We start from the raw sequence: 15,291 nt of genomic DNA on the forward strand, positions 1-15,291 counted from the left end.
GTCCTTCCATCCGTCCGTCCGTCCATCCATCCATAAATCCATCCATCCATCCATCCATCCATCCATCCATCCATCCATCCATCCATCCATCCATCCATCCATCCATCCATCCATGTCACTGTCATCATACACTAGTCGTCATCCCATTTTTCCTCACGTCTAACTTTGTCGTCACGAAGCCGTCGTTATACAATCGTCAGCATTTTAGAACCGTCATCTTGCTGTCGTCATACAGCCTTTATTTTTCTGTTGACGTCATTCCTTCGTCATTTCGTCGTCATCACTGCTTCGTCGTGCCGCCAGAGTGGACTGATACTGGAGGGAGTATGTGTCGCATATAGCCGAAAAAACGGAACTACCAGAATGACCACTTGCTATTTCGTATAAACGTGGCCTCAGTAATGCTATCTGTCTGTACATTGATTGAATGCTAATCGTATTACCGTCGACAGTGACCGTGAGACGGGTTCTGCCGTAAGATTTTCTTGTCGTAATGTGAACTTGAATGTTGGCTATCCCCGTTTGCTCTCTGATCCACACCACTCCCTTCCATTCTGGGAATGTTCTGGGCATGAGCCGCTCTTCAATTCAGCCTCTTCGATGCTAACTTGGGTGACTCAGTATGTGCCAGTGGGTATGTTCTGCGGTTCAATGAACCTCTGTGCAACTGAGTATGTAAGGCTTTTCTGTAACAAGAGAGAGAGAAAGCAAGGAGAAGGAAGGCATGGAGGTCAAGCCGACTAGCGTTCTCTTTGCTACCCTACACTGTGGGAAGGGAAAGAGGGAATATAAAGAAGAAAGAGGAAGAGAATCAACACTGCATGTGCACGCTGCACTAGTGCATCAAAAAGTCTTAAAACCAAAGTTCAAGCAAGTGCCTTGCCGAAACATTGGACTGCCGTCATTCTGCTGTCTGAAGCTAATCTTGGTGCTTCCCCATAGACGGTGATGTGCGTTGAAGTCGCCTGAGAAGATTAAGCGGTCTGTGCTCGTTAGCAGTACGTCGCAGTACGTGACGGTAAACCTTTAGGGTGCACCGTGGCTTTCTTTTACTTCATGCGAATACAATGCTGGAGGTGGGCCATTGTGTTTACTCAAGAGTTGCAAGAAAAAAAATGTTATTCGGTTTTGGGTGGAATCGGAACCGCGTCATATATATTGAGACATTTTACTGTGAACGTATATTTGCGAGCGTCCCACGCGAGTTCATCGTGAGGACGCGAGAGGAGCCCAGCAGGTTCATGCATGAAGCGTTTTTGGCGGTCCACTATGGTGTGTCGCTATAGTTGCTTCATTGCTAATTGCATTAACGTGGACATTCATCTTGACATTGGTTCTGCCAGATTTCTTGTGTATATGGGCCCGGTACAATGAGGTTCACTTCCAAATAAGTAAGTCATGATTACTTAGGCGATGTGTATGAATTCTGATCCTCGATTTGAACACTTTGGTAAAAGTTTATATTGCGTTTCTTCAAACACTCCTGCAGCAGTGAAGGAGGTGATGTCGATGTGAAGCCATCAACCCTTCAGTGGCACTGCACACCATTTTGAAAAGAATTGTGTTGTAGAGGTCGGTATTTTATTCAACTTTTATTATTTTGTCTTCTCTTTACAGAGCGCACTACCAGGAGGCCATAGACATCTATAAGCGTATTCTCCTCGAAAACAGGTTAGTTCGCGTATTACTGCAGCGACAAGGCCTACGCCAAGCGTTACTGGCGGCGTACGATGCTAGCGCTCTTTTTTGTTTCTTCTTCTTTTTTTAACGTGGACGTGCAAACTGCGGTAGTATTCGTTGGGGCGCATTCTGTAGAGAGAAAAAAAATTGGCATTCGGCAAATCCCGCGTCTGTTACTTGTGCTGGTAACACTGTCCAAATAAATAAATACATCAAAGCTCACGGTGACTCTGTCGCTTGGTGCTGTGCTCACGTTTCTCGTTTAGGGCGTAGATTCGAGGTATCTCGTCGAAGTCGAAAGAGGCCTTGCTGCCGATTAACTTTTGATCGGTCTCAAGGATTTGAGAAACGAACGCGCGGAAACTGTTGCGCGGTGCGCGCTAGCGTCCGACCTGCCTAGCGAGCCCCATCAGTATTCCTTAAAGAGAAAGAGACTTTCAAGTGAGCCGGAGGTTGAAAAAGGGAGGCGTTTGTACGTAAAGATCCTCTGAAAGGTGCAAACACTTGTTCGCGGCGTTGATACACCGCTACAGGTACGATACTTGGCTGTTTTACACATGCAATAATGTCTGTAATGGTTTCAGAAGGTGAATATTGTGCACTGATGTTTGATATGTGTACAAGGAAATAAATTAACCAAACCAAACGAAACTTACACGTACAACACTAATTTGTGAAAGTGCCTGCCTACAAAAGTACGCTCCGCGATTTGAGACGCCAGGAACATACTTAAAATATATAACATAAAGCAATGTTCCGTTCGCCGGTAATAATGAGGTCGTCCCTAGTGCAGTGTTTCGAACAAACCAGCATAGTGTCAGTCACCTGCTTCCCGATGCGCAAGTTACTTGTCCATGTCTCTCTCCGTTGCGCGTCATCTGCTACTTTCGGCAAAGAATGAAATGACGAATTGCTGTATCTGCTGCGATAACACGCCATAATGGCACGAAGCAAACTTCTTCGGACATGCGTTTTTTTTTCTTGGGGCTCGGGCGCAGCGCCATCACGACAATTTGATAATTACGAGGCAAGGCAAACGCTGTAATGTGTGAACACTGCGGCTGAACGTGATTTGCGGGTTCTCGGCAGCGCCGCAAGGGGGCGGGCATTTTGTTGGAGTCGCGAAGCATTGACATTAATAGCAATATCAGTTGCTACCAATGGTGTTACTGCACTTAAAACATAACAATTCTGGTACTGCACTTAGTACTTAACAATGCTGTTATTGAATCTGTTAATTAGTAAAGACATCTCTGCATCCACATTACTAACAATCTTTCATAGAAAACTCAAACTGACTTCCTGGCTAACAATTCGAATCGCATGTTAAGTTTCATTCGTCGCAAGTTTTCGCTAGCACCAGTTTCCGTAAAGCCGCTGCCAAGCAAACGCTCATCAGATCAAACCTCAAATATGCTGCATGTACTTGGGTTCCTCGCTATGCCTGTGTATTCTCATCACCAGAAGCCATCCAAATCTGCGCAACCCATTCCACCCTTTGTGATTACTACTGTACGGCGAGTTTACCTTCAATCAAAATGCAGCTTGACCTCCTTGACCTTGCAGTAGGACAAAAATCACAAGACACGTTCACTTTCGCTATATCTACTACATAAATTGGACCTAAAGAAAATTTTTCTCGGAACCTCGGTACATCTGATCTTGCGTCGAGCCTATAATTCGAGGTCCACGTCCAAAGCTGTCCATAGAAACCTCCATTGAAACTCCTTCCTGTCAAGGGCAGCCTAATGTTATAGAAAAGATTACACAAACAAGTTACGAGCATTCAAGGAAAGCTATTTCTTTATTCTTCAGCGCTATATAAGGGTGGCTATTACATATACTTTGCGTTCTTGAAAATCCCAAATACTTCAGCAGTTTCCTGCGTGCGTTGCTCATTGTGTCTTGCGATTATGGTGGTGCTGCAGAACTATCGTGTGCACCCACAGCCACGAAAATTACTGGGCAAGCTAGAGGTCGGTGCACCTTTCAAAATGTTTTCATGGTCACTTAGACGAACTTTGCACAACGTCCTCAACTGTTCAAGATACACTCGTTAGCTGATATGACGGATAAATTCCAACTTGCTCAATTCGCCATGCTTGTGCCACCCGTGTAGTTGTTAACCCAACAAAACTCCCGTTTAGTACGTTCTATATGTATGGCGGATCGCAAAGAAACTCGGAATCTTATTCCTAGCAGCTGCCAGTTTTGTGGGAAATGCTGCGACCAGATGACTTCCTGCAGCAGTACAGGAACGTGCGAATTGCACTGATGTTCTTATTTTGGGTGCACACTAGACAGACGAGAGTTCGGGCTGGTGGAGTGCACGCTGTGATTTCTCAGGCTTTGCAGTTGCTAACCACGCTGTCGACGTTAACCCCCAGGGAGCGCAGGAGGATTGCAGTGAAATTCAGCGTTCGGGCTAATTGCGCCCCTCGCCGCCTTTCCGCAGGGACTTCCTGGCGTTGAACGTGTACGTGGCCCTGTGCTACTACAAGCTCGACTACTACGATGTATCGCAGGTGGGGATCGTTAAGCGTGCATGTATTTATTTATTTACATGTACCTTACAGATTTTCGAGAAGGCATAGTGTAAGGGGGGAAATACGGTAACATATTAATATGGAATCGCGAAAAAAATAAACATCAGCATAATGAAAGGAGTACGCACACAACATGGAAAATTAATACATTAGCAAATTCAATATGTAGAGCAATAACAATGTATGTATGCGCAATAACGGTATGTGCAACAACGGCTTTGTTATTGGTCAATCAAAATTGAGTGTTTGAACAATACCAAGCAGCCTTCTCGGGCACTCCACGGAGCGTGAGGTGATTTTCGATTGACATGTTTGTTTGATGGTATTGTGATTGTCGACACTTTTTTTCGTGTGTGATTGTCCACAATCGCTTGATGCATATAGTGTGATGTCGCTGCTGGCAGCCACTAGTAAAGTATCTATCTATCTACCTATCTATCTATCTATCTATCTGTCTGTCTGTCTGTCTGTCTGTCTGTCTGTCTGTCTGTCTGTCTGTCTGTCTGTCTGTCTGTCTGTCTGTCTGTCTGTCTGTCTGTCTGTCTGTCTGTCTGTCTGTCTGTCTGTCTGTCTGTCTGTCTGTCTGTCTGTCTGTCTGTCTGTCTGTCTGTCTGTCTGTCTGTCTGTCTGTCTGTCTGTCTGTCTGTCTGTCTGTCTGTCTGTCTGTCTGTCTGTCTGTCTGTCTGTCTGTCTGTCTGTCTGTCTGTCTGTCTGTCTGTCTGTCTGTCTGTCTGTCTGTCTGTCTGTCTGTCTGTCTGTCTGTCTGTCTGTCTGTCTGTCTGTCTGTCTGTCTGTCTGTCTGTCTGTCTGTCTGTCTGTCTGTCTGTCCGTCCGTCTGTCTGTCTGTCTGTCTGTCTGTCTGTCTGTCTGTCTGTCTGTCTGTCTGTCTGTCTGTCTGTCTGTCTGTCTGTCTGTCTGTCTGTCACAAAATTTGGTTGTCGTGAGAGTGGAAAAAATCTCATTGGATGCAGAGGAATATATGAGAGTAGAAGTGTTAAAACTAGGCGTAAGACGCCTCTTTTCGCAGTGAAACGGGGTAACATGGTCCTTGTGTCGTTTGGTCTGCCTCAGATAGCTTAGCGGTTTCGTGACCTTGCTTAGTAATATACGTGTTCAGTGAATATCGTAAAAACGGCAATGATCGACTTGCCAGCAAAATACTCCTCACTGAAACCTCATGGGGGGAGTGAGTGAGCGAAAATTTTATTCTAAACGTCCGGTGATTTGGGTGGGGTGGAGACATAAGCACCCCAGCCTAGGTGACAGCCTCGAGCCCTTGGACACAGGCGGCTTCCTCAGCGTACCGGATGACCCGCAGTTGATCAGCGAGGTCGTGGCTAAGCAGGGCCGCCTCCTGTTGCGTACTCCAGGGTAGCATATCGTACTGCTGCCGAGTTGTAGCGGCGCCTGTCTAACGAAGCCCGACCAACGTTAAGTATAGGGTAGCGTGGCGTTGTCGGCGGGCTGCAGGCATCCGGTAGACCATGACGACCAAGCAAGGGCGAAACAATTTCTAGTGCGAAACTTGCACGGTTTATTCAAAGGTCGGTGAAAATTGAAGAGAAGGGAATGAAGTGATCAGAAGTACATTTCGGAGCCTCTTAAATAGGCTCTCTACAATCGCGGGAAGGATCGTGCATCTGTCGACGTCACGTGACCGGCACAGAAAAAGGGCCCAGCCCTCCTCCTCTGGTTATACCGAGCCTGCTGCAAGGAGGAGGCCGTCCCACCTCCTGAAATTGTAGACGCTGGTCCGTCTTTTTTTGCGCGTTGCTGGTTCGTGGAAGTTCTCCTGTAGACTTTGGCCGTTCGAGGAAAGGGTCCCTCTAAAGTCGCTATCACACACACACCACACACAAAAGACAGACAAAGACAAAACACTGCGGTGCTTCCGCAAGACCGGCAGACACTAGAAATGGTCATGGCGAATTAGGAAGTCACGCTTCATTACGACGAGGCAAGGTGTGTGAAGGTCGGGTGAGAGAAATCCCTTTCTGCACGTGGTGCGGGACGCCAACCATAGCAGGAGCAGTCACGCCTCATTTCGACGAGGCTAGGCGAGAGAAGGTCGGGTGAAATTCCTCTCTGCACGTGGTGCCAGACGCCAACCGTAACACTCCCAACGTGCCCCTCGGTTCGGTGAACAAAAAAAAATGTTCCAGCATTCAAGAAGGAAATTTCCGTATTTTTAAAATGGAACTCGGTGGAATTGAAATTATTATTTCAACTATTCAACTGAAAGAAACCTTACATCTTGGGCTTTTGTATTTTCATTATTGGTATTTACTTTCTTTGACGCTGGTTTGTCCGATAGCCGGCCGCTTCACTGCGATCGTTTTGGTTTTGTCGACCAGCTAAATCCCCTATCGACAACGCACGCCTGATGTCCCTCGACTTCTTGGGGATTTTGGTGAAGAACTGGACTATGCAAACACAAACGCAGGGGGTCTGAGCCGCTTACACGACGTCAATTCCTCATGTGGCATCCAAAAGCATATATTAAGTGTTCTGGACGATCTCGGGTTGGGGGAATACACACATCTGAAAGCTTTGAGGTCCAGTAGTGGCCGAGCACCGAGGCGGAAGCGGGCGCTCGTACCTATTTTAGCGCTAGCGCTAGTCACCTCGCGACAGCTCTATTTTGTCTCCCTCAGCCGAGAGTACGGTCTGTGGTTGGTCAAGGGGCGCCCAAAAAACACGCCTAGAAATTTCTATACGGCACCCTTTCGAGATGCCAACTCCCGTGTGTAGCCGAACAGCAGTCCGGATCACAGCTCTATGCCTATTAGAAAAGCTGGCGGTTTTCCGGCAACAGCGGCATTCGGATCCAGTAGCTCCCGCATATGAGGCGGAGGCTCTACGACTACGCCACCGCTGCGACCACTCGAAGAAGGCCGAGTCTTCACACATTTGAAATGGGTACTCGGGCGACACAGAGCATGGCCATCCTTTTTACAAAAGAACGATTTCCAGTGGGACACGAGGCCCTCCTATATATGGCTTGCACTGACGTCATCCTAGCTGCCATGTTGGAGGACCAGCATGGCGAAAAGCTGCGTCCGTTGGCACTTCGCGCGGTGGATCGGCCGGCTCGGCGGCACAGTTCTGACCACGTCTGCATTCTGCATGGAATTCAAGCAGGTTTTCCTGTGTCAGTGAATACGATGTATTGGCGCCATCCAAACAGCCATGCTGGATGACCCCCATGATAAGGAGCTGCGTCCGAGATGTCAACTGCAAGCTATCTATAGAGATGGCATCATCGTCAAATCGTGTAAGACTTTTGGGTCTAAAGAAGGGGTTGCCACCAGCTGGCGCCCGTCTTTAACGTACGAACTTGATAGTGTGTCGGTGTGTGTCCTGCAGGAGGTGCTGGCGGTGTACCTGCAGAACTTCCCGGACAGTGCAACCGCGATCAATCTGAAGGCATGCAACCATTTTCGCCTTTACAACGGAAAGGCGGCTGAGGTGAGAGCGTGATAAGAATTCGTTCACTGTTCAAGGGAAATTTCTGTTTGCTGATCCATGAAGATTTTGCCTTTAAATTGTATTTTCAGGGAGTTGAAACGGAAAGTGATAAGTGAGACAGCAAATGCTTCTGAGGCAAAAGTAAAATAAAAGTAAAAAAAGAAGCATTTCAGTAACCGATTTGTCAAGTGATGCTGGAGCCCATTATAAGCACTTTAATTAGAAAATATTACGCACTGCCTGTAGACGAGTGAAGGCTACATCATTTTATTCCTTGGTGATTGAGAAACCATAAAGAAAGGCGGAGAACAAAAATGTGCGCGACCTTTAGCAAGCTCTCGTAATCAGGAGTGATTGAACTACGATACTGTGTGAGGCAACTTGTCACGTCTCTTTTTTTTCCAGGCATCATGAGAATTAGTCGTTTACGAGATGAACAGTTAGTAAAGTGAAATAAATGTTTTTGACAACTCAAGAAGTTTGTTCATGTTTTGAAATGTTGCCATAGTCACAGACCAAATTAAATTACGAGAGTCTACGTGCTGAAACCGCCATCCGCCATGCCGTTGTGGGTGACCCTATATTACTTTTGACAACTTGAGGTTCTTTAACCGGCACCTAAATTTAAGCACACGTGCGTCTTTGCATATCGCTCCCATCAAAATATCGCATATTGCCCCTTCCACAGTCCGCATTGAACCCGCAACCTCCAGCTGAATAGCACAGCGCCGTGGTGATTGAGCTATAGCGGCGGGTTAGTGCTAAGGACGTTTTGAAAAAAAAATTTTTAAAAGTACGTTTTAAAACCCAATTGGTTAATGCTGATGAGCTAAGCCTCGCCACCGGTGTGCCGTCCTGCAGGCGGAGCTGAAGAGTTTGCGTGAACGTGCGTCACCGACCTTCACGTACGCCCAAGACCTCATCAAGCACAACCTGGTGAGACGAGTTGACTTTGCGTACATTTAAAGAGTGTGAACATTTCGTGGACTTGAATGCCGACTTGGAGGTTCGACATACAGGGCTTCATGCCGTCAAAGGACAGAATCGTACGATCGAGAGGAAACTGGCAATTCATCCTGAGCTGGCATCTTTTATAAATAGTATGCTTAGAAAACTTGTAAAGTATGTTGAAACACATTTTTACGTTACTTTTTGCGCAGTGCAAACTGTGAACTTCGTTATTTTTTTCTCCTCTTTCAATCGCCTTCCCTCCTTCCCCACTGCAGGGTAGCGTACCAGACTCAGCCTGGTTGACCTGGCTACCTTTTCTTATGACTTCTGTCCCTTATGATACTTTGTGTTATTAAATATTTTTCACTCCAACTTTAACTGAGCATAGTTTTTCTGGCAGAGCTCAAGGTGGTAAAAAAAGTAAGGGACTCACTCAAGACGCGATTGTATCTTTTACCATTTTGCAGGTAGAGCTATAAAGAGAAAGTAGGCGTAAAAAAACACATAACAATGAACAAGGCACAGGGGAAAGAGTATTCTCAAAGATATATTTACGCTATCGTACCATTCGTAAATGCAAGTGCCAACCATTGATGGCGCTCGACACAATATCAGAGAAAGCGGCAGGCCAACTTCAGTACTCCCTACGAAGGAAAGGTTTTGTGAATTCAGCCTGTGGCACTGAAGAATCTGATTTAATGCGCAGGTGTTCAATAGCAGCAGCTTCAATACCACAATAACAACATATATCCTAAAGGAGTTAAGTACAAATCACTCACTAAGTGATAGCTTATGGGTTAGTCAGTGATGATAGCGCATTTCATTGAGATAGCAATTACACGCACATTCGAGGCGCGTTCGCGCCGTCATAGTATCGTCCCTCTATCGACGGCGCATGAGCCCCCTTCGCGCCCATTGGATTAGGGACTTTCTAGAGATGCGCGAACGCGTTTGGCTAAAAAATAAACGACGAAGCGAAGTGTACGGATCGTCAAATCCACAATCGCCTCGGTGACGCAGCAGTCAGCCCGCTTTCCGCTGCTGGAGGGAGCGTTGTGCGCAACGCACACTATAAACAAACTGGCGTTCGTGCTGATCCGTTATGTGTATGCTCTGTTCTGAGCAGTAACCCCGTCACGTTGACGTCATCTGTAATATTTTATTAGACGCTGAGTAACGCCGGCAATCTCCCGTCGGCCTCATCTCGCGCAGCACCGATGTGCGACAGCGACAACGCTCCTCATGGTGGCGCTCCTCATTACGCCAGCGTTGTGAGGCGCCTGGTCGCTACCAGGGTGCTGTCCCTCCTGCGCAGAAAGAGTTGCCTTGCGCGCGGTCTAGGGACAACGTGTCGGAGCCGCGTATTGTTAGAACAAAGTACGAGGGGTTCAAGCACAACTTTCGTCCTTGCGGGCGAACCTGCCAAATATTTATTGACTCCTATCGCCGCTAAAGAAACGATGCCGAAAGAAGGCGTCGGAAGTCCGTATACTTCGTTTGCGCATGCCACTTTAAGCGCATGGTAAAAAAACTCACCAATCAACAAAGTACGACTGCCCCCCACCAAGTTGCTTCTATACTTTCTCTGTTCACTCTTGGTACTAAACGTCTTCGCCGACGTAATAGCTTTCCAGTTGTCGAAGCATATGGTCCGTATTCACGAAAGCTATTAAACTAGAGTTGTTTGTAAAAAAAAAAATTCCAGCCAATCCTGAGCTCCAAATTGTACGTCCTCGACCAATATATCCTCTCGCTTGATGTCGTAAAAGTAGACTATGCAAAGGCGTTAGAAGGCGTCGTGGTTAACTGGACGTATGCAAAAGAATTCCTTTCGACGTGAAAGGTAGTTCAGTTTGGCCAGCATGGGTGGTCGCTTGTTAAAACCACATGTAACGAAACCACGTAATACCGTTATCCCTGATCCCATTGGACCACAGATATCCAGTGCATGTCCAAAGGATGTCCTACAAAGGATATTTTGATGTCCGTCGGACATCCCTAGAAGTCCCGATGATGTACTACGGATGTCCGTAGGATCGTCCGACGCAAGAGAATTGCACATCCAACGAACATCCGTCGTACGTCAAAATCAAATATTCGGACGTCCACAGGACATTTGAAAATAAGCTTTTCCTTTAACAAATGTCCAGTGGATGTCCTGAGTAGTATACCTTTAGGACATATAGTGTGCAGGATGTCCGCTGGATGTTCAGAAGTAAACATTTCAAAAGAAAAATGACCAGTGGATGTCCGAAGGACTATACGTTCAACTGTGGGATTTCCACTGGACGTTCAGAAATACGTTTGCCCAAGGAAAATGACCACTAGATTTTCTAAACAGTATGTTCTTAAGTGCAGGATGTCCACAGGAATATTCCTTTTAAACCCCTAGTGAAGTTTTGTGTAAGCTATGCCGGCAATCTATGAATCTCCTTGACGATAGTGAGGCTGCACTTATGCGAGTAGTGGCTGAAATTTATTGCCCTGTGTACAAAGAATTGAAAAGCAAGGCTTATCAGCCTGCTGTGCTTCATCAGCAGGGCCCGTCGCATGTACTGTACCATATGGCTTAGTGAAGGTCGAGGTCTAGCGCACTGCACTGGAAGAGAACCTTTGCCAAAGGATACAAGGCAGTGCCAAAGAAAAATTAACCATACCTGAGTGCCTGTGTATTTCGGTAAAGCTGCAACTTCAGTAACAACCTACTACTACAACTGAGCCAGCCATGCAAAAATACCATACGTAGGATAAAATCGTAGTACATCCCACAGCGAGTGGTTTGTTCATCAGTGCACTGAACATGAACGAAGCTCAATGCATAATCGACAAATCTTGTTAAAATATTTTATTGTAACAAAATATCAAAATGTTTGATCGGAGCAGAGTAACAGTATTGAAAAATACTTTGCCAATATTGTTACAAAAGCTATATAAGATGACTAGAAATACTGGTTCGGGCTGTAATTCCATGAATGTGATGGAAAACAAAAAGGTGCAGCTCAAACAACACAAGTGGCCTACAACCAATGCTACTTAGTAGGTCACCGGCATTTTTGTTACATGAAATATGACATCAACATGAAATTTGCAAGCAAAATTACTAACAAGAACAAAACTAGACAGCACCAAACACTTTTCAGGCTGAGAATACAAGGCAAAAGCAATTAACTGTATACTAAGACAGCTGAGGCACCACACCACAAGTGTTAGTTCTCTCCAAAATACAATTGAATATGTCCAACAGCAACACAAAAATTGCAATGGAAGTAACTAAAAAAGCATGTGTGATCATCCAGACCAAATTTTAAAAATGCTTAAACGCAACCACCACTAAGCACACCAACACCAGTCCACACATGAGTACAGTGTGGGTTGAAAAATTGCTGAGGGAACTACTGACATCAACGGAAGACGACGACGAAGTTCGAAGGAGGCTTGTGGGCTTTTATGGGTCCGTCTTTTTCGAAGCTTCCGAGCCTTTTTTGGTCACCTAGTGGTGTAAATTTGATATCATCGGATCCGTGAAGAAGAGAAGATTCAGCGGATACCTGATTTTGAGGTGGGCCACCCCTTTTTTGGACTTCATTGGAACTTTTGTGCTCACGCCACGCTGGCCGAGAGCTAGCGTCTGGTAGACCTAGCGCGGCATGGCAGCAATGCACGTTGAAGGGGAAGTGCTCCCGGCGGAGGACTTTACTGAAGACCTGGGATGGCGGACAGTGTCCAACCGAAAATATAGAACTACGACGAGGCATGGATTAGGTGATGGCGGTTCGCCAAGTGAGATGCCTGAACGACGGGGCGCAGGTGAACGGCGCGGAGGCTCGGCAATCAAGAATCGCATTGTGAAGGCGTCGCGCATGCCACCGATGCCACAAAAACACATCAAAATAGTCATTCGCCCACGGGGTGGACTGAATTTGGAGAAAGTTAGCTCTACAGCCGTGGGCAAGGCAATCGTAGAGGCGGCAGGCCTCGGTATTGAACAGATTCGGGAAGATGTTATTTGCCCGAACTTTATGCAAAATATCTTGGTGGCTAGTACGCCAGAAAGGAGCAACGCTGAACGATATGTGAGACTCAGGTCAATCAGAGTGGCAGACAAGGATTTTGAAGTCAGTGCGTACGAGACGGCCCCACACACTACGTGTAAGGGGGTCATTCGCAATGTAGACATTATGGTAGGCCCCGCGACACTTGAGCGGAACATTGTTAACGATCGCAATCCGCTGGCTATGGCGGCCAAACGCATCAAAAACACAGGATCAGTCATCATTGTTTTCGATGGGTTAAAGGTGCCCAATTTCGTCAGATATGGGCCAACTCTGGTACGGTGCTTCCTGTATCGAAAGCAGTTGGATGTCTGTTATGTGTGTGGCAAGCTTGGACATCGGGCGGACGTCTGCCCAGCCCCCGATTGTTTTGAATGCCGAGGATGCGGGGCTCGGAACCCTGAAGAGGATCACAACTGTGTGCCTTGTTGCAAGCTTTGTGGCGGACGACACCTGACCGCGGATAAACAATGCAGACAACGATACCAGCTTCCCTACGTCGTGCATGTTCGACGACAGGAGAGAGCCAGGGCGGTGCTAACGGCGGAACAAGAGGCAGCCGAGATGGTGCAGCTGGTGAGCGCCCGCCAACGCTCTAAGGGACGCTCGCGCTCTAGGAGCCGCTCCAGGTCGAGGCAGCGGCCATCTTCTGGGACTCGTACGACCAGGAGCCGATCCGTTTCTATGGAGGCGCGGGTGCGCTTTCCTGCAGCTGGTGGCGGCGGCGGCGCAGCTGGGAGCCAGACCACCTGGGCTGACAAGGTCAAGGGTGGCATCAGCGCCGGCCGAGCGCCCGAGCAGCGCCAGGAGCATGTGGATGGTAATAAGGATAGGGATAGGATTGCGCAATTGGAGAGAGAGAATCGTAGTTTAAAAGCAGCCATTGACGGGCTTATCAAAGAGATAGCTGAACTTAGGAACGGCTTACCTTCCGGTAACAACGATAGCTTAAGACAGACTCGGAAACATGATGACTCGGTTGAGGTACCAAGGTCTGTGGAGGTCGCAGAACAGAACATGGCGGACGAAGAGACGCCTGTTCCGAAAAAGAGGGCCTTATCCTCGACCGTACGGATTCAGGGTAAAGTCGGTTCCGAGCTTAAAGCAATGATGGCGACATTGCAAGAAAGTGTAAATCAAATCATTAGTAGACTGGAGCGGATAGAAGAACGGGAAGATATCACGGATCAGAGATTAGGCAAAATTGAAATATATTTAAACGAGACAGTGGTCCCTGTTATGGAGCGGGAGTGCACTCGGCCGCTAGCCCAGCAGGGTAAGTCGCCGAGTGGACTTGAGCTCAAAACTACTTCACCAAATTTCCGTGGTCAAGATGGCTCTATTAAATAGTTCATTTAGTATTTGGCAGTGGAATTGTAGGGGGTTCAATCATAAGAAGGCGTCTCTGCAGCAGTTTGTTAGAACGCATGGTGTCAAGCCTCAAGTTATCATGTTACAGGAAACACTGACGTCTAACGTGACCTTAACGAATTTCAAAGCGGAAGTTAAGGATAATGAACAGGGCAGAGGACTCGCTACTCTTATTAATAGGAGGTTGGCGTATATTAGACATGATCTTCACATGGCAGATTGCAAGATTGAATATATTATGGTGGAAGTAATCTTAGGTCGGCAAAGGTCATGTCAGAGGAGCGTTTACCTGCTTAACCTGTACAGTAGCCCCCGGGACACGAAGCAGAGTTTCAAGTCTCTCTTGACCAAGGCAACCAATCTGGCTAAGGATGCACCGTTGCTTATTGGAGGGGACTTCAATGCACCATATCATGTGTGGAAGTATGTTTATAGCACTATTAAGGGGGAGAGACTATGGCAGCAGGCACTAGACTTGAATTTCACTCTGATTACAGACCCCTCGTATCCCACCAGATGTGGCACGTCGACATGTAGAGATTCGACACCTGATCTCACTTTTGTTCGGGGGGTGGTGGATTCGTCCTGGTCCAATTCTAATAAAGATTTTGGTAGCGATCATTACATACTTATGATTACTTTGGCAGTGGCTAATAAAAAGGAGCGCACATTCAGGATGGTTGACTGGGATGCATTTAGGAAAATAAGAGCGCAGAGAATCGATGATGAAGGAAATGAGTTGACCTTGGAACAGTGGACTAGTCAGCTTAAAAGTGACGTTGAGGCGTCCACTAAAGAGGTTCAGACCGATATTGACACGGAACACATGGATAGTCACCTGGCACATTTGTTGGAAGCAAAGCAGTCGATGTTAGCGAGATGGAAGGGTCAGAGATTAAATAGAAGGCTTAGAAAGCGTATAGCAGTGGTTAATCAGGAAATTGAAGACCATTGTCGGGTACTGTGCAAGCAGCAATGGGATGAAGTGTGCAATTCTATTGATGGTCGCATTAAGAGGGGAGGCGCATGGAGTTTGCTCAGACATTTACTAGATGAGACAAACACTAAGTCTAATCAGAGGACTGTGATAGGTAAGCTGGTCCATCAGGCGTGTCGGGACTCCACGGAGCAGGAGTTGCTAAAGGATTTGGCTCAGAGATACCTTCCTTCGGAGACCTGGCACGATACACCTGATGTGGTTTTGGAATATAGTGGAGACGAAA

The 15,291-nt window shown here is 46.9% G+C and overlaps 1 protein-coding gene across 1 annotated transcript in view; it reads left to right on the forward strand.

The window, feature by feature from the left end:
* Window positions 1–15,291, forward strand: part of Ttc26 (tetratricopeptide repeat domain 26) — a 144,930-nt gene that overhangs the window by 52,093 nt on the left and 77,546 nt on the right. Inside the window, exons 4-7 of the mRNA XM_075702906.1 lie at window positions 1,618–1,671; window positions 4,136–4,205; window positions 7,593–7,694; window positions 8,556–8,630. Coding sequence (XP_075559021.1) covers window positions 1,618–1,671; window positions 4,136–4,205; window positions 7,593–7,694; window positions 8,556–8,630 — 301 coding nt within the window. The remainder of the gene's footprint in view (window positions 1–1,617; window positions 1,672–4,135; window positions 4,206–7,592; window positions 7,695–8,555; window positions 8,631–15,291) is intronic.

The sequence above is a fragment of the Dermacentor variabilis genome, chromosome 8 (assembly GCF_050947875.1).
Source record: "Dermacentor variabilis isolate Ectoservices chromosome 8, ASM5094787v1, whole genome shotgun sequence".
NCBI classification, from domain to species: Eukaryota; Metazoa; Arthropoda; class Arachnida; order Ixodida; family Ixodidae; genus Dermacentor; species Dermacentor variabilis.